Raw genomic sequence first — 26,103 nt, 5'->3', positions numbered from 1 at the left:
TCTGAATTCCTTAATTTTCCCAGGCTAAACATACACAACAACGCACACAAAAAAAAAGATGAGTGAATGATACAATTATCTGGCTCTGGCGTGTGCGTTTCCATGATTGGATACGCGACGCGCATGCGCAGTGAAATTCCTCATAAATTCCTCTTAAATTTTGAGGAAGCGATAGCGGAAGAGGATTTTTTTAATTTTATTTAAGAGGATGCGGTAACGGTTGAGGAACCCAAAATATTGCGGAACTTCCTCATTATGAGGAAGCGGAAGAGGAATCCTCAGCAACCCTAATTTGAAGCGCCGCGGTGAGCGTACTGTGAACTAATTTATATAGAAAATGACAACCGCCATTTGCAAAATAGTAGTTCCAAGTACCCTCACTGCTGCTTTCACGTAGCAATCAGCGCCAATATGGCGACTTTCAAATAGGAATATTTTATTGATAGCGATCGCCTGTCCAGTGTATTATAGAGGTCAGTGGTACGTATACACTTACACAAGCATAATTGAACATGAATTCTATGAGATTAAATTGTTAACGTGCGGCACGCGCCGACTGGACGTCAAAAAAAGAGTGCTGCTGTCATGTATCACACGTCTCTTTTTACCACGCAGTGTTACTGATAGTGACATCTCTCTTGCTCAGGCCTTTGTTTCTCTATTCCGCTAGGTATATTAACTTTATGGCAGTGAGTTTGGTATAGTAGTTAGGTAGTTTTATTTCAGTAGACGTTATTATACTGTGCGTAGGTATATTTAAGTTTACAGCTTATTGTTAGCGAATAAACCTAATTAAACAATATTATTTACACAGTTCTTACGAGCTTGAATAAACACGTCCTCGTGTTATTTTATTAGAGACTAGCTGTTGCCCGCAACTTCATCCGCGTCAACATAGTATAATAACAAAGATGGATAGTCCGCTAACAAATATGAAAATAACCTCCTCCTTTTTGGAAGTCGGTTAAAAAGTAGCCTAAGTTACACCTTACTACAAGCTATGTACCAAAAAAAGTCCCGGCAAAATAGCTCCAGCCTTTTCAGAGATTAGCCGGAACAAACAGATAGACATACGACAAATTAAAAAAAAAAAATTGTTTTGGTGTAAGTATGTATCGTATACAGTGTGTAACAAAAACTAGTGATAATACTTTAGGGTGTGTACATGTTCCTTGTAGAGAGTTCACTGTGAAAGTAGCAGCTCTGAAAGACGAACATTTTTTTTCACTTTTGTATGGGCAAGGGCCCGAGCGTCACGAGTTTCCCCATACAAAAGTAAAAAAAAATTTTGGTCTTTCAGCGCTGCTACTTTCACAGCGAACTCTCTACAAGGAACACGTACACTCCCTAAAGTATTATCACTTGTTTTTGTTACACCCTGTATAGATTCATATGGATGTAGTAAAACACGGTTCTTTTAATATTACAAACAGACACTTCAATTTTATTTATATGTATGTATGTATGTATAGAAAGGTTGAGTAAACTTAACTGGCGTCAATGCTATCATCAGTCTACATAATACCTACTTGTAAGTTAAACTATTGTCAGTTATCTGTACTGAAGCTGCTGTGTAATTTAGTAAGAGCAATTTTCAAATCTCATGCTCGACTACTTAGTGAAAGGCATGTGCTCCAAGGACCTAATTTACGACTAAAGTCTTTTAGTAGTCATCATCTAAATTATTGATTCCCAAAGTGGTCCATGTGGACCCCCAGGGGTCCACGGGAGCCCGACAGAGGTCTACGCTTGCGTGAAAAAAAAAAAATTATTTGGTGACCCGACTTGACTTCTCCTATGAATATATAGGCTGCCAATGTTATAAGAAGTTCAGAAACTACTTCTAAAATCTGTAGAACTCTGCCTATTAGCCTTGCTAACAACGCGGGAATTACGTGCTAGAACTCAAAACTATAGGGATGTCATAGACGTGCCATTATAAAATAATTTTGTGATCATTGACGTGCTCAAAATTTAATGTCGCGTCACGCGTGCCATTGGTTCGCCATCCCTGGCATAGGCTGATAATTAATTTGTTAAAAAGCACAACGACTGTTACTTAAAATAATAGCAAGTTTCGTGGATTAGTAGCTACGAAACAAAGGAGTTTGGGAACCTCTGATCTAAATCATCATTATTAACAGCTGCTAATATCTCTGACTCGTTTTTCGTACCTACAATTGGATGAAAATGATAATAGCATAGCACACGTGAGTCGTGACACACTATACTTGGATGAATCTAGATTGACATAGGTAGATACTTAAGTGGGATTAATACCTATAGTCTTATTTCCAATTGAATTTAAATTTTATAAACTGATCGTACATAGCTACAGAATTGAAGATAATTTGTACACATCTAGTGGTTCTTTTTGTTTACGACAATTATCTCCAATAGCAAATGTTAACATGGTCACCCTACCGGGCTTTACAGCATTTAGCAAAATTATATAAATAGCACAAGTTTGAGTAGCACATTCAGTAACACACATGACGTGTTCGTGTGTGTGAGTCTCGTCACTTGTTTACCCACCTGTGAGGTTGGTTGGTGAACTTTTTACGTGCTCAGTAAACCTTATAGTTGTCTAATGTCTTCATAAATTAATACTTATTATGTTTTGGTTCATTACAAGTAAAACTACAATTAATTGAAGATTATAAGTAATAGTTAAGCAGGCAATAATCAACATACCTAATACGTTGTTTTATAATGTAGTATGCATACTTATTTAAGTAGTTTTCTCACAAATATCAAACGTTTATGAGATTATACAAAATTCAAGAGCTACTGAAACATGGTTGGAAACGAAATAAATGATGTCAACGAGACGAAAATCGAAACCGGTAACAATCCACACCAAGACTGCAGCAGGGATATAAAGTCTGTCAAGTCCGAAACTAGCATTCCTGTGGAGGGCCCAAAAGAAGCGTCCTCTGCAGTGGAGCGAGTGAAGTTTGACTTGGACGATCAAGACAGCATATTCTCCAGCGAAGGCGAGGAGAAGATTCCCCCTATCCCGGACGGGGGGTGGGGTTGGGTGGTGGTGTTCGCAGCCTTCACCACGTCGGCCTGCGCGGACGGACTCGCCTACTCCTTCGGCGTCCTACACGAGGAATTCACCAACTACTTCGAGGAGTCGCAATCTAAAACGTCCCTTATCGGGAGCCTGTTTATATCGCTTCCCCTGATCTCCGGGCCGATCATGAGCGCGCTAGTCGACAGGTACGGGTGCAGACTCATGACGATAGTGGCCAGTATCCTATCTACGGCAGGGTTCCTGCTGGCATCGCTGAGCAATTCCGTCGAAATCCTGTGCCTGACTCTGGGCGTTATCAGCGGACTTTCGATGGGCATCTTGTACGTGACGTGCGTCGTTTCCGTGGCGTTCTGGTTCGACAAGCGGCGGACTCTCGCCGTGTCGCTGGCCTCGTGCGGCATCGGCTTCGGGACGCTGGTCTACTCGCCGATGACCAGCTACTTCATTCAGCTGTACGACTGGAGGAACACCCTCGTTTTACTAGCTGGAACCATTCTGAACATGTGCGTCTGCGGCGCGCTCATGAGGGACCCGGACTGGTTGATCGTCAAGGAGAAAAGGGAGAGGAAGCGAGAAAAGGCGAGGTCCCGAAAGTCCTCGAGTGCGGGATCGATCTCGTCGCGGTCTATGGACTCGGTCTACCTCACGGCCGAGGAGCTGAACGACCTGCTCAAGAGCGGGAGAAGCCCGGAGTACATCCTGGCGACCCTGACCACGTCGCTGGCGGTGGCCGAGCAGCTGGAGGCGACGACGCAGATGAACGCCGAGCAGGCGCACAAGAGAATCAACTCCGACGTCGACCTGCCGACATATTTACGACAAAATGAAAGGGTAAGTAATAATATTTTTTATAAGATAGTAATATGTTTTTAGACAAACAGTTCCATAAACATGACTATTGCGCTTACGACCTGCATCGTGTAAATGTAATAATTGGGTCAATTTCAACAAATGACCTTTTTTTATCATGTCGGTGAACTTTTTTATTGATACACATTTTATATACTTTTCAGGTTTTATGTATTCTTTAGGATACAAAATGTTCCCAAATTTACATACTAATCCAGCGATGTGATAATATTATTTTTTAATATTATATTTAAGTATGTATTTATTTTGATCAAGAACAGGGTGCTTAAAAAAATTAAAATATTTTTAAAATGTTTTACAATATGTTTATTTTCTTGGAAAATAATAATTATTTAAAAAAAATATATATAGATAGGCCCAAATTGTAAGCGTTATGTTTTACTTTTAAAATCAAAAATGAAAACGATATCTTGAAAAAATAAGATAGCTTTCAGCCTTGCCGCGCAAAAAAGTGGTTTGGGAAATCCAGTCCTGTTTGTTGTAGGGATATAGAATAAATAAGATAATAAAATATATCATCGTTGCCTTTATTAAAATGAACTAGATGTGAAAAGAAAAATAATGTAAAAACTTTAAATGGCCCATACATCCTTACATCCATTCATTTTTACTATCATTCGCATTTGTAATTTCTTTGTATACTTAACGAAATAAAAATAAAATAAATAAAATAAAAAATGTTTTATTTCTGAGTAAATTTGAATCAAATTTTTTCAGAATGTCTACCTGATGCCTACCACCGGTTCGGGAACTACCCCGGCGAGAAGAACCGGCGTAAGAAACTCGCACGGGTTCCACTTTTTACCAAAAAAGTGAGAGAAAAATTATTCTTTTAAAATAAAGTTTACAATTTTGTAACTTAATATTATATACAATGTCAACATACATAATTGTAAGTCATAATATAATAATGTAGAAGTAGCCTTGCAAGAAGCCATCCTACTCCCAAGATGTGCCATCTTCTATGAAATCATTGACCTTATAATAAGCTTTGGCACACAAACGCTCTTTGACTACTTTTTTAAATTTATTAATGGAAAGATTTTGAACGTTTTTTGGGATTTTATTGTAAAGGCGTATACATTGACCTTTAAAAGATTTACTGACTTTACTAAGTCTGATCACTGGCATGTCCAGCTTGTGCTTATTTCTAGTATTTCTACAGTGAATGTCACTTTTAACTTTAAATTTATTTATATTTTTTCTAACATATATTACATTATCCAAAATGTATTGAGAAGCAACAGTTAGAATACCAATTTCTTTAAATTTATCTCTCAGAGATTCTAAAGCAGACATTTTATAAATAGAACGTATGGCTCGCTTCTGCAGCACAAATATTGTATTAATGTCGGCAGCGTTTCCCCATAAAAGGATTCCATATGACATCCTACTATGAAAATAACTAAAATATACTAATCGTGCCGTGTCTTCGTCAGAAATTTCTCTAATTTTTCTGACTGCATATGCTGCAGAACTGAGCCTACCTGCTAGATTAGCAATGTGAGGACCCCACTGTAATTTACTATCAAGTGTAATACCTAGGAATACAGTGTTATCTACCAAATTCATCTTCTCATCATTTAATAGCACATTGGTTTGGACTTGCCTAACATTGGGCAAAGTAAACTTTATACATTTAGTTTTACTAGAATTTAAAAGTAAGTTATTAACATTAAACCAATGTACTATTTTTGAGAGAGCACTGTTTACCTCGTCGTAGTTCGACTGTTGTCGCTTCACTTTAAAAATAAGTGAAGTGTCATCAGCAAAAAGCACTATCTCATTATTATTATCCTTTACTAGATAAGGTAAGTCATTTATATAGATGAGAAAAAGAAATGGGCCTAAGATAGATCCCTGTGGGACACCTAATTCTATTTTGGTTCCATTGGACCTTTTACTATTTACCTCAACCCTTTGAGTCCTATTTTTAAGGTAAGAAGTCAAAAGGCTGAGAGCAGAGTCCTTTATGCCGTAGTGGCGCAGTTTCCTGATCAATGTAGCATGCTCAACACAATCGAAGGCTTTGGAGAGATCGCAAAACACACCTAAGGCATCCTGCGACTCCTCCCAAGCTTCAAAAATACTACAAAGAAGTCCTATACCAGCATCCGTTGTGGATCGACCCTTAGTAAATCCGTATTGGTTATCGTGCAGCAAATTATTTGAATTAAAATGCACTAGTAATTGTTTTAAAATAATTTTTTCAAATATTTTACTAAAGGTCGGTAGAATCGATATAGGCCTGAAATTAGTGGGATCCGATTTAGTCCCGGCTTTAAATAAAGGAACAATCTTGCTATGCTTCATCAAGTCAGGAAAAACACCATTTTTTATGCAGTTATTAAAAATCATTGCTAGATGAGGAGCTACGATATCAATTATTGATTTAATAATTTTTGTAGACATGCCCCAGAGATCTGCAGTATTTTTAATATTCAACAATTTAAAGGTATCAATAATATCTCTGGGGTTAATTTCTCTAAACTTAAAATTGACATCACACTCCTTTACATTGTCTCTGAGTAGCTTTTCGGCAGCTTCAGGTGAAGAATTTAAATTTTTAGTCGTTGAGACCGGAATGTCAGCAAAAAACTTTTCAAAGACCGTCGCAACTTCTTGATCATTAGTAATCTTTTTATTTTCAAAGTATAGTTCAAAATCAGAGCTGCGACAGGATACATTTCCAGTCTCACCAGCTATAACCTGCCATGTTGTTTTTATTTTATTTTGAGAGTGTTTAATTTTGTTTTTTATGTACAGGGCTTTAGCAGCTTTGCAAACTTTTCTAAAGGTTTTTGAGTAGTTTTTAACATATGCTTTAAATACTTCACTATTGTTATTACACCTTTCATCATATAGTTCATATAATCTTTTTCTACTAATTTTAATCCCCTTTGTTGCCCATTCAATAAATTTAGTTTTTTTATTACTGTTTCTAACTGTTTTAGAAGTAAATATTGAATTAAATTGAGTTCTTATCACCTTAAATAATTTATTAAAAGCTTCATCAGAGCTATGTGACCTATCCAATAAATGGATATTTGAATTTAATTTACTTCTAAATTGCTCAATACGTTTTGTGGTCACAGGAATAAACACAAGATTTTTCTTCGCGTCACTGTCACATTTCATATTAAAAGAAGCTATTTGTCCACAGTGATCAGAACTTAGCTTATTAATTATTTCTTTTTTATCAGGAATAAGATTAGTAAATATGTTGTCAATACAAGTGGCTGTAGTCTCACAGACCCTTGTAGGTTCCTGAAACAAACTGTAAAGGTTATACGATTGAAATAAAGATGTGAATCTAACAGTAGTGGAGGTTAAATCTAATAAATTAATGTTAAAATCACCACATATAATAACCTTTTTATTAGATGCACATATTTTTGACAAAATTTGTTCCATTGTTACTTCAAAAGAATCGTATAACCCTGATGGAGGCCTGTATACGCCCACAATGATTAGATGGCTCAGCTCTATGCAGGCCACCTCTATTATTCGTTCAGTAGAGAGACTCACGATATCCTTACGTTCCTTAAACTTCAAATTGTTTCTGATTAAAATTAGAGAGCCTCCTCTAATGGCATTTTCTCTACTGAACGAACTTGCTATCTGGTGATCATTGAAATTGAAAATGAGTTCATGTGATCTGAACCAATGTTCAGATATACACATAATATCAATGTTAAATTCCTTTAAAAATAACTCAATTTCAAGTTCTTTACCTACCATACCTTGTAAATTCTGATGCACCAGATTAATCAAATTACATTTATTTTTCCTCAGTTTAATTGAGTCTATCAAGTTATTGGTAGGATTTTCAACATTTAGACTTGAACTTAATTCATTTGTGCAAGAGATGTCCTCCATTGTCTTATTATCTAATTTAAATAAATATTTGGAACATATTCCAAATCGTTAACACTATGACTAATATTCTGCTCAATAAAAGCAGTAGTCGGGGAAGCCAAAAACTTGGCTGGGTTTATATATAAAAAGTTAAATAGCAACTTGGCTATACGTCGTTTATAAAAATTAGATAAGAAGAACTTATCTCTTTTCATTGTGGATACCTTAAAATCTAAATTATTGATATCTATAACCTGACATTCCTTATGTGAGTCAATGTCACTAGATCAACCGATATGATAAAACAATTCACCGATATGGTAAAATTATCAACCGATATGATAAAGCAATCCACCGATGTGACAAAATTGTGCGTTGGTCATGATTCCAAACACCGATATTAGATTTAAGACACCGATTCGTTTTTTCTTATAATTTCGGTGTAAATTAAGGTGGCTTTCGGATCGTTGCCGCGAGCGACCGCGACCGACGAATTATCATATCGGTGGTTAAAATGACCACCGATTACACCGATATGAGAGCAGCGACGTGAGAAAAAACGCACTTTTTAGGAAATATTATCAGGACAAGTACATTTGTGCCTCTAAGTAACTATAATCGTTAATTATGTAATAAAATATAGTATATAATAATAGATTAACTCATATTCTACGAAATAATATATTATATTATACCCTTAAATTATTCATATTTTCTAGTATGTAAGCGATTTGTTTGTAAAAAATGTAGAGGGACAGCACCGATTTGATAAAAATAGATCTTCAAGTTATTTATTTCTAGCTTTGTAATAGTCCTAGGCATATTATATTTTTGCCACAATCCTATAGCTACCCATTGAATAGTAAAACAAATAATTTACAACAATATTCCCTTTTTTTAATAGTAATTTCAACGAAGACAAAAGAAAAGTCAATTGGGAAATTCACCCAACTATTTAGTTAAATACGATAGCGACGTATGACGTATATTATATAATTTATTATGTAGAGGTAGTATGCGCAAGTGATAAATACAATGTTCACAATAGAAACGAATAGCGATGGGTCAATGTAGTGAAAGTCGAATAAAAAGACTTTAAACTTTTCCAATGATGATCAATTTGTTTTAGGTGCCAGCGGAGGTGATCGACAAACTTATGTCGAACAAGTCTCTATACAACATCCTAGTTCACAACTACTCGCACATCATCAGCAGACGGAAATCTGACGTTGAAGCTCCGGCGAACATCAACAAACGAGTGTCACTGAAAGTTACACTTTTAGCGGAAAAACCAAAAGAGAAGAATGAAGTACAAAACCACGAAATTACCGAGGAACCTAATGTTGCTAATGGAACAACAACAGTGGAAGACAAAGCTAAATCTGTGAAACGGGACTCAAAACGTGAGATAGAGAAGCAGCCAAAAGTATCGCACGGATGGTTCTCTCAGTTGTCGACCGACCACTCCTACTTCAGGAACATGCCGCTATACAGAAACACGATTATGCATCGTAGTGCCATGATGAACATTCCCAAGTACAAGCTCCGAGCGGCCTCGCTGCCCGACATCTACAGGAACTCCACGTGGTCGCTACATTCTGATACCGATGATGAAAAGGTAAGACATTTACATATCTATACTAATATTATAATCTATACTTATTACTTATTTACTTATCTATACTAATATTATAATTCTGCAGAGTTTGTTTGTTTGTTTGAACGCGCTAATCTCAGGAACTACTGGACCGATTTGAAAAATTCTTTCAGTGTTAGATAGCCCATTTATCGAGGAAGGCTATAGGCTATATTTTATAACGCTAAGACTAATAGGAGCGAAGAAATAGAGGAAAATGTGGAAAAAACGGTTGAAATTATTTGAAAGGGCTTATCTCACGAATTACTGGACCAATTTTTCTGTTATTTGGCACAGATAAGAAGTAGACCACGTGAAGGATCATAGGCTATTTTGTTGTGGACTAATTTGTCTGTGAAATATCTGATATACGCGGGCGAAGCCGCACGGAACGTCTAGTGAGAAATATTTACGTAACAGGTGTAAAACGAGGTGTGTGGTTTACACCATATTAAAAAAACTTAAATCTAATATTATGTGGTATGGTAATTTAACAACTCTACATACGACATCCCAGCTATTATTGTTATCGCTAGCATCTGAGAAAGAGCCTAAAAACTAAATTTTAAATGTTAGACCAATGCAATGTTTGTATCCATCCACAACCTAACCTATCCTTATAAACACGAAGTGTGTCTGTCTGTCTGTTACCTCTTGACACCCAAACCGCTAAAACGATTTTTCTGGGTATGGATACACTTTGGAACCCGGGGAAAGGACATAGAATACTTTTTAATTTTTATCCACTACTGACCCAAAAAATCAAACATCGTCCTTCTCTCTTCACACTCACGCCCGTCTATCATATGCCAGGTGAAAAAGGACGGCGCGGAATCATCGCCAAGTTAGTTTTACTTGAATAAAAGTCGAACTATAATGATTATGAAAAAAGTATTTTGAGTAAATTTAGGTTTTATCAATGCCTTTTTATATAATATTAAAAAATATTAAAGAAAAGACAACAAACTTCGAAGATCCAAGCAAAAATTTGTCTAAAACAAGGTTTTTTTGTATAAAATAAACTATCGAGCATTTTTTTAGTAATCGTGTTTTCGTCTTGAACATAATCTTCATGAACTGAAGTCACTTGTGTAAAAAATCTGTTTTCTAGACCTTACAGATTAGTCAAGTTAGGGTCAGATGCATTCCTAAAAATGTACAGTTCTCGCGCGACAAACGAATCTCATCTAGTATCTAGTAGTATACTTTATAGGTACTTATATTGAATCGGCCTAGGGCAATAAAATGTTGCTGTTGAGTAACACGATTACATGATGTTTACTAATACACTCAATAACGAGTGTCGCTGTTTACACAGTAAATACTAATGTAAATTATTAGAGAATAGGTGACTCGCCTCTACATTCAGTATCATCTTCCTATTTCGTCCTACTTTACAATTATTATTAGCCTATTTCGGACACAACCAGAGTCACATTTATCAAATAATATGTCTTCAATTATTTAGATACTATTTAAATTACATTTACGTTGAAGTATAGGTACTCTGCAAAAGATCCAACGAAGCACCTAAAATAATACAATTAAATTGAATTAAATCGGCCATAGCCATAAAGGTTAACCAAGGGCAACATTTTCCAAAAATATATATGAAGAAACAACTCCCTTTTGATTATCTTCCAGAGATGGTACACCCGGATATCGGACGCGTTCAAATCCGTGTTCGATATTCGAATGTTCACCGAGTTCCACTTCCTGATGTTCAACGTGGCGTCGCTGATCCTGTCCGTGTGGGCCATCATACCCTACTTCTACCTCAAGTCATACATGACGGATAATAATATTGAGGGCGGTGCGTTCATGATTAGTATCATCGGTATAGCGAGTGCGGTGGGGATTGTGAGTAAACTTTCAAATTACTATTTGACGTAACTTTTTTCGGTTTTACAGAAAATATAGAAGTAGAAAAAAAATCCCAAAAAAAAACATAACCAGGGGCGTACCACGTGGACACAGCGTAAAAAGGTTCTATACAAATCAACGCACTATAGTTTTTTCTTTGAAAGCCCCAAAAGTTATTCTCCTGCTGAGTGGTGACTGGAGCTATTTATTACAATCGTGCAAAATTATAAGCAGCCAGTCACCACTCTCCCTTCTTCATGAAAAAAAAGGGAAGCGCTTTCTGGTTAATAATTGAATTAACACAACATACGTTTTTAATATTATTGGTCTTTCAGGTGGTCCTCGGCTGGGCGGGCGACCAGCCCTGGCTGAACGTGACGAAGGCGTACGCGGTGTGTCTCTGCGCTTGCGGCGTCTGCGTCGGCGTCTACCCGCTCGTCCGCAACTACTGGGGTCTCGCGGCGGTGTCCGCTCTGTTCGGCCTCACATACGCCAGCTCCTACTCCTACACCCCCGCTATACTCATCGAGCTGGTGCCGATAGATCACTTCACGGTCGGCTACGGGTTTATTCTGCTGAGCCAGGGGTTAGGGCATCTGCTTGGACCACCTCTAGGAGGTATTTATAAACTTTACCTATTTAATAACGAACCGAAATATTATAATATTATGCACGCAGAGCTAGGCTCTAATGTTTAATAATTTTTAAAATAATAGTTAGGTATCATATATAGGTTTACCTACTTTTTTGGGATTTCTTTAGAATGTAAATGGTCAGTTGAAGATAGACACGATTTATAACTTTTCGACCTTATTTCTAGATTCAAAAGTAGCAGACCATCAGACCACCTTTAGTAATTAGTGTTGGGTTTGTAAGTTGTAAAAGAGTTTTTGTTGTAATATATTTGTCACTTTATAAGGCTGCGTTTCCACCAGAGATGTGTTGCGAGGAATGTGTTTTTAAGGTCCAATAGAATCGCTGCGCTCGGCGAGGTCACGTAAATGAGGAGTTTTTTTGGTTCTCAAACACACATTCCTCGCATCTCTGGTGGAAATGCAGCCTTATAGGTCTTTTTTATTATTTGAACTAAAATTATAAATTAACAACAAAATACCTCCCAGGCCTGCTATACGACGTGACGCGCAGCTGGGACGCGACGTTCTACGCGGGCGGGGCGTGGCTCGCGGCGGCGGCGGCGTGCGTCGCCGTCATACCGTACACGCGCAACGTGCGCCTTTGCGGCCGCGCGCCGCTACTCAACGACGACGCTCAAACTACTGTCAATGTGTAAAATATAAATATACCCGCTTATTTCGGTAATGAGTTTATCTGTTAGGGAGGAAGAAGACCTTTTCTGTTAAACATAATTGTTGATTGGTCAAACATTTTGGCGTAAGCGCTTAAAAATAAATTAAATCCAGTCAGAAAACGTTCGAAACAGGGCATTACTAAAGAAATTAAAGAGGTCAAGCTATGTTTTGTCCTTGTCTTATACATATAAGTAATATTGTAAAGGCGCTTGAAAGTCATGAACAACACATTCCAAAAAAGCCTATCCTTTCCTCGTTAGACACCTATAAAAATATTTACAATGTACTTATTTATTTTTGGAATCACAATTAAAACAAAAATATTAATTATTTTCTTTTTATTTTATTTCGAAAATAGGCTTATCCTACGCGAGCGCAGCGACCGCAGTTCCGTCGACGGCAGCGCGTGTGAGGTCGACTCGTCGCAGTCGCAGCGCCCCATTTAGATATTAATAAAAAATAAAATTATAACCATAAAAATAAAACGTCAATTTCAGGTTCAGTATTGCCAGCCGAAAAAATCTAATTTATTTAGGCGAAAAACCTTACCTAGTGAACCTTAAATATATTACTTCTCTATAATTATTTACAGTAATTTACATCACACATGTTGCGGTAGCGTTAACATTAATTTTACTTTTTTCAAAGGAACTACGAGTAAGATCAGTGGACTAGGTCCATGTATTTTTTATATATATTTTTTAATTTCGTAAAAATAAATTGCCGATAAACTGGCTTCCATAAATGCCTCGTTATTGCAATTCGTCAAACTTTTTACAGAAAAAATTAATGACTAAAATGAGATGACAGGACGGGGGTCGCCACGTACAAAACATTAAATTATTAATAATAATTTACATTTCGGCTCGCCCCGTAATCGTATGAGCTTAGGTTACGTTTGAACGGATTTCTTACGCTAGCTGAGCCGCCCCCACTCAGGCGTTTAACTTTACTGTCCGGCCAGCGTCGCGGGCGGTCGTCTATATGTAGTATGGAAACTCTGGCTATATTACATGTTCTTATACTCGGGTGTTACTGTGTATAATCTCCGTCAGTTGAGCGCGTTCTGGTCGTGTCGTGGGGTGTCCCCACAGCACTTCACTCTGCCGCTTGTCGGATGGATGGAGATACTTCGGCGTTGTTCCTGAAAAAAAAATTATGACGAATTATTTAATATACTCATCGCTAATAAGGAAACGATAACGCGCTATAACGCTACCTGCGCTAAAATTAAATTTATCATGCTGCAAAATGAAAAAGTAAAATGTGACGCTCATTTAGTAAGATATGTTACTTTACGCTTCTTAAGGAGACGCTATTGCGTGTATAATGCTTTGAACATGCTTACACTTATGCAAATGCTTAAAACGATTCTACTAGTTGCGTGAGCTACACGTTCGAGAATCGTTCTCGGTGCGGCGATTCTGCTGGATCGAATTATTCGCAACGCAGCTCTATTGGAAAATCTGATGTCAGGCTAAGCCCCAGTGCCTCGGAGCTCGACCACAAATATGCGTTCGCGTGTGCGTATGTACGTACAGTTGGTGGCGCGCACGGAGGGCCAGTGCTGGCGGTCGGGCTGGCGGCGGCGCAGCGCGGGCGGCTCGCCGCGCCGCACGCAGCCCTCGTGCACGTGCACGCCGCGCACGTCCGACCCCGGCACCTCGAACATCACCTCCAGTAGCAGGTTCTCCTGCAGGGAACAGGGGAAAATATTTATGTTTTGTTGCTTAAGAACCCTCTCCCCTTTTGATCATGATTCACACAATGATTGCGTAATTTACGTGCGTACCGCGTACACGTCTAAGTACGTGCGTATACACTATACATGCATATAAGTCTATGTATGTTCCTGTGTAAGTCTAGGTATTTGCGTACGTCGTCTAAGTTCTCGGTGTATGACGCACGCACATGCGTAGGCCGTAGACATAATATTATGTCTACGCATGTGCGTACGTCTAGTCTAATGCGTATACGTCTAGACACGTGGGTATACGCTGCGAGACGTACCATGATAGCCCTCAGGCCGCGGGCGCCGGTCTTGCGCTCCATGGCGAGCGCGGCGACGGCGGTGAGCGCCTCGTCGCTGAACGACAGCTCGCACTTGTCCATCGCGAACAGCAGCTTGTATTGTGCCACCTGTGGTTCAAAATGTCGATTAGTCAATAAGCTATTGCATAGCTTCGGCGACCGAACCAAGAAATTACGTAACGAAAAAACCTGACATCCCCCCTCCGACCAATGAACCAAAGAGACTGGGTGACTTTTAACCACCAACGTGTAAAAACTATACAACGAGTCGACTTACCAGCGCGTTTTTGGGCTCAGTGAGTATCCGGACGAGCAGGTCCTCGTTGAGGCTGTGGAACGGCACCAGCACAGGGAACCGACCTACAAACTCCTGTAAGCAATATTATTTAATTAGTATGGCAACTTCGATAAAAAATTAGTTAATTGACCTTTTATAGTATCGTAAAAATCTTTGCTGTCCAACGACTCAATTTACGACAGAAATTAGAAAATTGGAACTATAATATATATATACAAAGAAATGGAGGCCTTGGGGCCAACGCTAATACTCGCGCGGGCGCACGCTCGCGTGTGTATAAATGAAAAATAGTATGGGCAGCGCATGCGCGTACGACGGAGCGCGGATGCGGGCGACGACGCTGCCCATACTATTTTTCATTTATACACTTATCTTAGTGTTTTAGTAATAATAATAATAACATGTAGTAGTACAACGAGAATTATATTACATATTCAATAAGACGTTTTATGTACGTGTCGTATATGCGTTCAGATGTGGCGAAATAGACGTGACTTGACAACATGTTTGTGCGCACGATGCGTGCGTATACGTGTGCGTGTGCGGGCGTATATGTTACGTATACAGGCGTATATGTGTGCGTTCGTGCACGTACCGGTATCATGCCGAAGTCGATGAGGTCGCGCGCCTGCACTTTCCGCAGCCAATGGTCGCGCTCGAGGTGCTCGTCGCGCTCGCTGTCGGTCGGGGACGCGTCGGCGGCGGCGGCGGCGGACGCGGCGCGCCGGCCTCCTCCCACCCACGCGCCTGCGGCGCCGAAACCGAGGTACTTCTCGTTGTTGCGCCGTTGGATCAACCTGTAATACGATAAATATAATAATAATAACGTTTGTTTAACAATAAGACATCACATTACACTAAAGTCTACAGTAAAACGGTTCACATTTCAATACAATAAAAACATCACATGCATAAGGGTATCTTAACAAGGAGGATCACTTTACGGTGCTAGAATCGCCCCGCCCACATATCCCACTCGTACAAAAGGAAAAGGCCCTTTTGTATGAGTGAAAAATCGAAATATTATTCAAATACCGCAATCAAATTTCAAAGTTGTAAATTTGCATGTGGTAAACAAATGATTTTATCGGGCGCGGCATCATGAAATAGACGTAATAGGCGTATTAATGTCAATCTAAATTTTATCAGCCTTAGCCCTTAGCTTGTATTTTTACCACTTGCAAAATAATATTTGTATGACGTAAGCAAAGTTCGTTTGCTAGCGAGTTACGTGATAGAAATGTATCAGCGTTAAGGTCAATTCAGACCGCAACGCATTACGCAACGCGTACATGCATTTCTAAATTTGCATGGATTTGATAATTGACAGACTTCAATTGACAGACGTCATGCAAGTCTGTCAATTCAATACTTTAGCCTGTCAAGCCCCAAGCGGTCGCATGCGACCGCGCCAAATGTCAAAAGCCTCTTTCATTCGAGTATGTAGGATATTCGATCGACAGTAGAGACTACTTTTGTATATAGAAGTTTGGTTAGATATGATCTTTGATACATGGGTATTTTTTTCATTGAGAATGTTTATTCTCAATGAAAAAAATACTTTACTCTGTGGTCAAACATCTGATTTCAGTCGATTGAAAATCGTGTTTGTGGCGCGCGTGTTGTTGAGTATTTTGATGGTTTTTGTGTATAACTTTAGGATTTTCAAGAATGTAAGTACTTTTAAATAATTTTATTAGGTATTTTATGTATGTATTAATAATTATTTGAAATAAATACGTCGTAATAACTTGTAGGTTACACTCGAAAAGTGGCCTTATATTTATGTGATTCTGACGCGATTTGTTTAATATTTTTGTAAATAAATGACGTTAAAAGCTTATACTAGGAATTATTCTCGTGTAAACAACAATTTATCGTATATTATTCCATCGCTTTAGTAAAACAATTGAGATAAAAACGACCTATTTTTAACGGCTTTTTACCGGTCGCGGCCATTTTGAACTTTATTTGTATAGCACTAAGGTTGAAGTTTGCTTGCGGGTACATATTTTTTTACCTAGGAGTGTCCCATTTCAAGTGGTTTGTTTTTATACATCTCAACTTCTTACTTTGAATTGTTTACAATAACTAGTTAGTTTATGTCTTTGTTATTGAGATAAGAATAAAGTATTCATTTTTTCTTGCAATACTGTCAGCAACATAATTTTCAATGCTTATAGTTGTAAAACGAATATTAAATCATACTAAATACTATAATATGATGGTTTAATAGATAGAAAATTTAACATATATTATAATATTTTTCACAGAAACATAAAATATAGTTACATTTTTTTGTACAAAGAGGGTAGGTTTTAGGAAGGTAGGTCGCCATTTTTTTTATTACATTTTGACAGCTAGTGTTTGATCATGCTCCAGGGGTTAGAAAAGCATCTACGCATCGCGTTGCGGTCTGAATTAACCCTTAGGATGTAAAACTGTCTATTATGCTGCGGCCGCACATGCGTAGTGCTTCGTGCTTGAGACGATACCATTGGACGCGCGTATCGTCCAATGGTATCGTCTCATAGCACGAAGCGTCGTGACTGACGTGACGTGATGGCTGCATTACTTCTGCCTAGAACTGACCTGTCGAGACCGTTATAGGCGCCGCTGGCGACGAACAGTATGTTGGTGGTGTCGACCTGTACGGCGTCGCCGCGGAGCTTGCGCGAGTTGCGCTCCGGCACCGACACCACCGCACCCTCGAGCATCTTCAGCATGCCCTGCTGGACGCCCTCGCCTGCAAATTAGATGGCTTGAGTATTGGGATCTTCTGTCTATGTCACTCCGACATTAACAAGTTTTTATAATCTCCTAAAGTCCAATAGCTACTAGCTATTGGACTTTAGGTTTTCAAATGTTGTATACATTTGAAAACTTGTCTGGATTCGGAATGAACACTCCTGCTTACTAATAACACTTACTTTAATATTTTTTTTTAGGTCAAAACGGCAAATCGAGGCACACAACTTTATACAATGCGTCAAAATTTTTATGAAATCCTATGCCTCGTTATTAGATCATATAGTAAAGGCATATGTGAAACAATGTATAATAATATGTATGTACCTCCGACGTCTCTGAGCTGGTGTATGCCGGGCACGGCGCCAATCTTGTCCACCTCGTCCAGGAACACGATGCCAGTCTGCGCGCGCTCCACACTGTAACACACATGTTTTTTTTTTTTATATATATTGTTTATCCACTTTAAGCTAGTAATATGTTTTTTCTCTAATAAAAAAGCCACTTTCAACAACTATTTACTACTATATCAGCTAATTTCGGTTTAGTCAATGCTGTTGTATTATTAGCTTCAGTTTATTTTATGTACAGACGTCTTAAATAGCGTTTCTATAGAATCATTCCTCGCAAGTCAGTTTAGCTCAACTCCAGTGTGTGACGCACTCACTTGAAGTTGGCGTCCTGCAGCAGCTTGGCGATGACGCTCTCAATGTCCTCGCCGACGTAGCCCGCCTGCGTCAGCGTCGTGCAGTCGCAGATCGCGAACGGCACGTCCAGGCACTGCGCTATCGTCTGAGCGAGCAGCGTCTTACCTGAACAATATTGGAAATGGTTATAGAAACATGTCGTATGCACACAATGTCTGTGTATAGCAATGTTCAATTAATGTACAGAACGCACATTTTGCGTACAGCACGCAAATTTTGCGTACAAGACGCATATTCTGCGTACAGCACGCACATTTTGCGAACAACATTCACATTTTACGAGCAGCATACACAAGTTGTATGCGCGCTTGTAAGTTGTGCCTACTATGGCTGCTTAAACAATTTGATGGGCATGGAAATACTTTAAGTCCCAGGAAAGAACATAGGATATTTTAAATCCCAATGTACGGTGTCCGCTTGAAATAAAATATGTATTTCAAACAAACCAAGACTTTTATCGCTATTATTGTTGTACTCACCGCTGCCAGTGGGTCCCAGCAGCAGGATGTTGCTCTTGTCGAGTCGCAGCTCATGGTGCTGCCGCTCCAGCACCTCCGCCCCACCTCCACCTCCGCCATTCCCGCTGTGGCTCAGGTGCAGGAGATCTGGAACATATTGTTGACATGTTAACGTGAATTAGGTGTCCCACAGGGATCTATCTTAGGCCCATTTCTTTTTCTCATCTATATAAATGACTTACCTTATCTAGTAAAGGATAATAATAATGAGATAGTGCTTTTTGCTGATGACACTTCACTTATTTTTAAAGTAAAGCGACAACAGTCGAACTACGACGAGGTAAACAGTGCTCTCTCAAAAATAGTACATTGGTTTAATGTTAATAACTTACTTTTAAATTCTAGTAAAACTAAATGTATAAAGTTTACTTTGCCCAATGTTAGGCAAGTCCAAACCAATGTGCTATTAAATGATGAGAAGATGAATTTGGTAGATTACACTGTATTCCTAGGTATTACACTTGATAGTAAATTACAGTGGGGTCCTCACATTGTTAATCTTGCAGGTAGGCTCAGTTCTGCAGCATATGCAGTCAGAAAAATTAGAGAAATTTCTGACGAAGACACGGCACGATTAGTATATTTTAGTTATTTTCATAGTAGGATGTCATATGGAATCCTTTTATGGGGAAACGCTGCCGACATTAATACAATATTTGTGCTGCAGAAGCGAGCCATACGTTCTATTTATAAAATGTCTGCTTTAGAATCTCTGAGAGATAAATTTAAAGAAACTGATATTCTAACTGTTGCTTCTTAATACATTTTGGATAATGTAATATATGTTAGAAAAAATATAAATAAATTTAAAGTTAAAAGTGACATTCACTGTAGAAATACTAGAAATAAGCACAAGCTGGACATGCCAGTGATCAGACTTAGTAAAGTCAGTAAATCTTTTGAAGGTCAATGTATACGCCTTTACAATAAAATCCCAGAAAACGTTCAAAATCTTTCCATTAATAAATTTAAAAAAGTAGTCAAAGAGCGTTTGTGTGCCAAAGCTTATTCTTGGGAGTAGGATGGCTTCTTGCAAGGCTACTTCTACATTATTATATTATGACTTACAAATATGTATGTTGACATTGTATATAATATTAAGTTACAAAATTGTAAACTTTATTTTAAAAGAACAATTTTTCTCTCACTTTTTTGGTAAAAAGTGGGACCCGTGCGAGTTTCTTACGCCGGTTCTTCTCGCCGGGGTAGTTCCCGAACCGGTGGTAGGCATCAGGTGGACATTCTGAAAAAATTTGATTCAAATTTACTCAGAAATAAAACATTTTTTATTTTTATTTTTTAATTATATATTAATTGTCGTCTTGTTGTTACTTTACTAAATAAAAAACTTACGAAGGTTTTAAAGTATTGAAAACCATCAAATATACCTGTCCCCTTCCCAAAATCCAATATAAAATAAAAATATCCAGTATTGGAAGTGATTTCTATACATAATTTAAAATCTCAAAAGTCAAATGTATCAGTTGAAAGTATCAATTATATATTTTTATATGTAATTTCTTTTAAAAATTAATTTGAATTTAAAACGAAAATTTTAGTCTTGCGGAAGATTCCGCTTTGTGACCGCTCGTTTTTGCAAAAATTCTTCTAATACTAGAAATTATTCGGCACGATCTGGCAAAACAACATATGTTCTTCATCAATAGGTACGTCTTTTTGTTTTTACGGGCAAACTATATGACTAAAGCGCGGAAATGTTGTTGAAGTGCAGGTGTTTCAATTTCTTTGTTCAGGTATGTGACCAAGTTTTACTGTTATTAATCATTTTTCTTTGATTATTGTTATTGTTAACACATTGCATTTCATTGCAAAACTTGTATAGTATTTGATACCAAAAATGTATTAGTGCTAAATAATATGGTTAATTTTTAAACAATTTAAAACAACAAGAAGAGTCCGTTGGGTGACTTTTTCTACGGTCATTTTTGATATTATCAGGAAAATGCCTTAAATTCCGCGTTCTTTTTTGTTTTTTTTGTATAATAAACGATATTTCCTATTACATTATAGAAAAAAATTATAGAAAAAAGAAATAATTGACATAAAAATTAAAATGAAATTTTATACCCCGTACACGTTTTTCTGAAATTGCCCTCACATATTGAGCATAGCGTTTTTTTTTACAAAATAAGGGGGCAAACGAGCAAACGGGTCACCTGATGGAAAACAACTACCGTCGCCCATGGACACTCGCAAAATAAGAAGAGCTGCAGGCGCGTTGCCGGCCTTTTAAGAGGGAATACGCTGTCTTCTTGAAGGAATGCAGGTCGTATTGGTCCGGAAATACTGCTGGTAACAGTTCGTTCCAGAGTTTGTGAATGCGCGGCAGAAAGTCGCTGTCTCACTTAAGCCGCGTTTTCACTAAGCAACAATTGACGCGCAACATGGATAACAAGTAGCCCAACATGTTGATAATCAGCGCAGAACTTTTGATGAACAAGTAACAACGTTGTCTGTCTACGCATCTACTTTACGTCAGTTGTCGCCAACATGTCGCCAGAAGTACTTGTGTTGATATCGGCGCCAGTGGTTATAATTTTTTATTATAGTCTCTGTGAGCAGTATCCCAGGCCATAAACATTCATAGTTTTGGTAAAGTTCGATTAATTTGAGCACTCGTTCGATACACCACACTACGGACATTGTTGCGCGTGTCTCCACTCGACAACAAATATTGATGCTCAACTACGATTCTCTTCTAACAAACCGCGCGTCGTGTTGCGCGCCAGCTGGCAACGTCGCGCGCCGTTGTGCAGCGTTGCCGTACATGTTGAGCGTCACGTGTCACGCGCTAAATGTTGCCTAGTGGAAACGCGGCTTTACTCTCTGTATATCTATCTCGCTCACCTCTGTGCGCTTGCGCAGCGGCGTCGGGCGCGGCGCCGGTGACGTTGTTATATATCCTCTTGTAGTGGTTGTACACGGCCACGGAGAGCACTTTCTTCGCGTGCTCCTGACCGACCACGTGCTTGTTGAGGTACTCGAATATCTTCTTGGGCGGCGGCGGAGGTTTTCTGGAAAATAAATATAATATTATTAGTTTGCGAGCAAAAAAGTCATTTGTCTCTAAAATAAAAGCTTACGATTGATAAATTAAGTCGATTTGAAAATATGATTTTATATATTTTTAATTTGTACTGACGAAAACGCTTTTACGGTACTTCTGATAAGGATGTGACGTCATGTTATTTGTAATAGTTTTTATTTAACGCGCTGGCGGGCTAGGGTCAAACTATCATTGTTGACTTTTGTATAGTTTGTAAATGAGAATCAAAGGTCTTAACAGTCTTTACTTAAGTACCTTTAATACTAGAACAGATAATTTACGGCAAACTACAATAAATACTCCAGTTCAATGTATTTCAAATATCTCTTTTTCATAACATCAGTCGGCTATAAAGAATGTCACTGACCCAAGCAAGTTATATTCGTACTTTTAATTACCAAAAAAAACTTATCTTTATACTAATATTACCTGGCACTGGTAGGTAGTTAGGTATGTACATTAAATAATTATGTACTTTATTAGTTTCTAAGCTAAAAATAAACATCCTTAAAAGACCTACAGTGGACGTTACACGCCTTTGGGAGACAAGCGGACATTCAACTCTCGTCTTGTTGTCTCGAACTGCTAAACAGAAGTGACCTTCAGTGAACATTAATGTTATGTTATATTGTATGTACTGATGACAACAAAATATGATTTTGGCAGAAAAATAGCTTACCATGTCTTACAAGTCACAAGTAAGAAGGCACTAGAGGCCGCCTATAATGCCATTAGTTGAAAATATGAATAAAATATTTTCTTTTAATTTTTTAATACACGCACTTAAGAACCTCTTCTCGGAAACCCACGGAATATAATCCTAAACCCGTGTAACGCAATAGGAGACCAAAAGTAACAAAAAACAATTTCTGCGTGTATAGAGGAGGGAGTCCTATCCGCTACTTATACAATAACATTTAATAACGGAAGTTAACACTATACACACCAGCTCAAATGACGGAAACATTACATAATGAGTATGATCAATCACAGGCCGGTATAACTGCTTAATATTTATGTATGTATGGCCACTAAAATGCACTGCTTTCACACTTTTTTCATCACCGTTTACCTCATTACAGACACACGAAATACTTAATACAATCGATGTAGTATGTAGAATGTTGATACATATTTTGATATTAAAACAGGAATTGGTTTGTTTGTTTGCATCACAATTCAACATTTAAAATTTTATCTATTTTTGTGAAAATATATTATAAGTACTTACTTATTATTTTATTTAAGTATACTTACTTACATAATTTTAACTTTACAATTTAAATTTAATTCTTAATTTTTATAACTTAATCGTATTTAATTAATGTGAGTATTGTAATAATCTTTTAATGTAACAATAATATAATTAATAAATGTACTTATATCTAATGTTATGAAGCCAGAAATAAATGTTTTTTTTTATTATTTTATAAAACAGATGTAAAATACGCGACAATTTTATACGTTTTCGGGTAGGTAACATACTCTACAATAAATATTTTAGATGTGTGTACAATTAGAGTTTTTAAAAAAGCTGATAATATGATCTAGAGTAGAGTGGTTTATTATTATCAGCCTGTTTAGTGCTGAGTCTGCTGAAACATTTGGGTTTATGTATTCCATGAAAGGTTGTAACTTACAACTCGTAAGCAACTTCCAGTAATTGCATCAGTTAAATATTTAGTAGGTATTCTGATTTCCTGACACTGATTAAGAATAGGGGGTTGTTTTTAAACATTATTGGTCCGAGTCCGTGGCCTATAGTTGGTAGACCTTTCGTTTTCAGGTTCGATCCCGGGTGTAGGCGTGTACCAATGAGACATTTTCAGATCTCAAGTACAATATAATACGCACGCTCGTATGGTGAAGGAAAACATCGTGAGGAAATCCGCACATAGTTGGTCCCAGATGTATTGACTAGAGATGTGCCGATCATTCGCCGCAGACTAGCCGATTAGTCGGCGCTTTTTGCCGACTAGTCGCCGACTACGAAAGTGGCCGGATAGTCGGCTTTACCGACCAGTCGGCACATCTCTAGTATTGACCTGTTCCTATGGACTAGGCCGAGTATGTTGCGAGAATGCCGTATGTGCTTAGGCAACCATACGGACATTTAAAATCCCAGAATATACAGTATTTTAATAGTGGTTAGTTCGCTCTGAAAATACTGTATAAATCATCCACTGCAACGGATGCAAAGGCCTTGTTTTTTGGTCCGAGTGTACAGTGACCTACCTGCAAGATTTATATTTTTATGAGAATAGGCCACTAGGCCATGAGCCATGGCTTATACTGCCTATACCTACATCCAGGGCTGCCCACCTGTAGAATCCAGACTTGGTCTCGGCGCCGTCCTTGATACTCTTCTTGGTGTCGACCTCGCTCAGCACGACGAAGAAGTGGTGGCACTTGTCGCACTTGACGAAGCGCGTCGAGCTGACGAAGGTCTCGACGTGTGTGCACGGATCCCCGCATTTCGGGCACGTGAGCACACCGGACTTCCCGCCCGTGCCGCCTGATGCGCCTGCGCAGAAGCAAATTAAATAATGTGCATAGCAAGGAATATAAGAAATAATGTGCATAGTAAATGGCGGTATCGTTGAACATACAAGAAACAATCATCATAATATTCAAACAGGGAAAGATTTTTTGTAATAAACCAACAATTTGATTTGATTGACTGGATACAGACTCTATTATATGGTCACGTGGTCTAATCATTATCTCTACATAATATATAATATTATCTCCATCTTTCTCTTCTATTTATTTGGCAAAGGGCATTAACACAATCACGCGTGCCGCTGACTCATCACGTGTTATCAGCTATAGCGTTGTTTAATAAGCACGCCAAACCTTATCTAAGACAAAAGAAAGTGTTACTGGAGAATGGAGACGCCCACTGAAAGTTCATTGTCGTTATTCAATTTTAGGGTCAATAACATACACAGAAATTCTGATACAGATAAGTAAACATTTGTTTTGCAGTATCCATGCCAATTGGAGACTTTATCTTGGCTTACTGAACGATCGAGGCCTCGATCAGCACGATTTGTGGTAATGGTACTCGACAATTTCCGTTTTTAATCCCGACGAAAGAGACGTGTTATAATTTTTTGGTGTCTGTCTTTCTGTCTCTTCTGTCCGTGATATCGAGTGTTAACTTTAATGCCACAATTCGTCATTACTCATTGCTGAAATGTTTCGGATTTTAAGGCATTAAAATATAGGGGACAAATTACAGTTACCCTGTTGAATATAGTCTGTGTATTTATTAGTATTAAATGTAAAGTATGCTAATTTTAATCCATAAAACAACACCTTATTTATACTCGACTGCTATTCTTAGAAATGTTATCTAGTTTTTCGAGAGGCCTGTTGAGGAAAACCCTCGCTCGACAATTTGAATATTAATAACTGGTATAAATTATCAACATGGAGGTCAGAAGCGGTCCATCTCACCACCACCAATGTACAGTCGCGAAAACCCCGTACTTATTACATGAATGCCTTACTAGTTTAGTCATAAGGTTCATAAGTTTCACTCTATGAATGTACTATCAGAGAAGTTGATTCCTATGCAAATCGGAGACCTAAGTAGTTTGGTTGCGTTACTTCAAACCCAGCTGACAGATCACAATTAATATTGTCAAAGTCAAAGTCAACAATTTTTATTCAGAATAGGTTTTTTTCAAACACTTTCCGAACGTAGATGCTACTGGGGCCTACCACCGGTTCGGGAACTAACCCGGCGAGAAGAAACTCGCACGGGGCCATCTTTTACCAAAAAGATAGAAAATTACAATGTCATTATGATTAAATAAAAAAAACTAAATACAACAAGTGTACAATATTACAATAAAATAATATACAGAAACAGCTCTGCGGGGGGCGACCTTATTCCCACGGTGTACTATCATTCATGAAATCAGTAACTTTATAGTATGCTTTGGTACACAAACGTTCTTTAACAACTTTTTTAAATTTATTAATTGAAAGATTTTGAACGTTTTCTGGGATCTTATTATAAAGGCGTATACATTGACCTTTAAAAGAATTTTTGACTTTAGTAAGTCTAGTCACTGGAATTTTTGTTTATTACAAGTATTTCTCCCATGGGTATCACATTTTTTCGTGAATTGATATATATTCTTTTT

The 26,103-nt window shown here is 38.0% G+C and overlaps 2 protein-coding genes across 2 annotated transcripts in view; one reads left to right on the top strand and one right to left on the bottom strand.

Annotated features, from left to right (window-relative positions):
- Positions 1-2,687: 2,687 nt before the first annotated feature.
- Positions 2,688-12,733, top strand: LOC121734272 (monocarboxylate transporter 14-like). The gene is made up of 5 exons (XM_042124765.1): positions 2,688-3,871; positions 8,898-9,386; positions 11,049-11,264; positions 11,603-11,885; positions 12,389-12,733. Exons 1-5 carry the CDS (start codon positions 2,798-2,800, stop codon positions 12,556-12,558), a joined length of 2,232 nt encoding a protein of 743 aa, XP_041980699.1. The 5' UTR covers positions 2,688-2,797; the 3' UTR covers positions 12,559-12,733.
- A 169-nt stretch (positions 12,734-12,902) lies between these two features.
- LOC121734137 (ATP-dependent Clp protease ATP-binding subunit clpX-like, mitochondrial) overlaps positions 12,903-26,103 on the bottom strand; it is a 34,680-nt gene continuing 21,479 nt past the window's right edge. The window contains exons 3-13 of the mRNA XM_042124562.1: positions 24,269-24,470; positions 21,748-21,914; positions 18,841-18,966; positions 18,322-18,466; positions 17,982-18,073; positions 17,499-17,652; positions 15,502-15,703; positions 14,886-14,978; positions 14,588-14,716; positions 14,117-14,270; positions 12,903-13,721 (exon numbers count right to left, since the gene is read on the bottom strand). Of these exons, the coding sequence (XP_041980496.1) occupies positions 13,720-13,721; positions 14,117-14,270; positions 14,588-14,716; positions 14,886-14,978; positions 15,502-15,703; positions 17,499-17,652; positions 17,982-18,073; positions 18,322-18,466; positions 18,841-18,966; positions 21,748-21,914; positions 24,269-24,470 (1,466 nt within the window). The 3' untranslated portion in view covers positions 12,903-13,719. The remainder of the gene's footprint in view (positions 13,722-14,116; positions 14,271-14,587; positions 14,717-14,885; positions 14,979-15,501; positions 15,704-17,498; positions 17,653-17,981; positions 18,074-18,321; positions 18,467-18,840; positions 18,967-21,747; positions 21,915-24,268; positions 24,471-26,103) is intronic.

The sequence above is a fragment of the Aricia agestis genome, chromosome 15, assembly GCF_905147365.1.
Source record: "Aricia agestis chromosome 15, ilAriAges1.1, whole genome shotgun sequence".
In the NCBI taxonomy this organism is placed as follows: Eukaryota; Metazoa; Arthropoda; class Insecta; order Lepidoptera; family Lycaenidae; genus Aricia; species Aricia agestis.
This window is presented reverse-complemented; position numbering and strand designations above follow the sequence as displayed.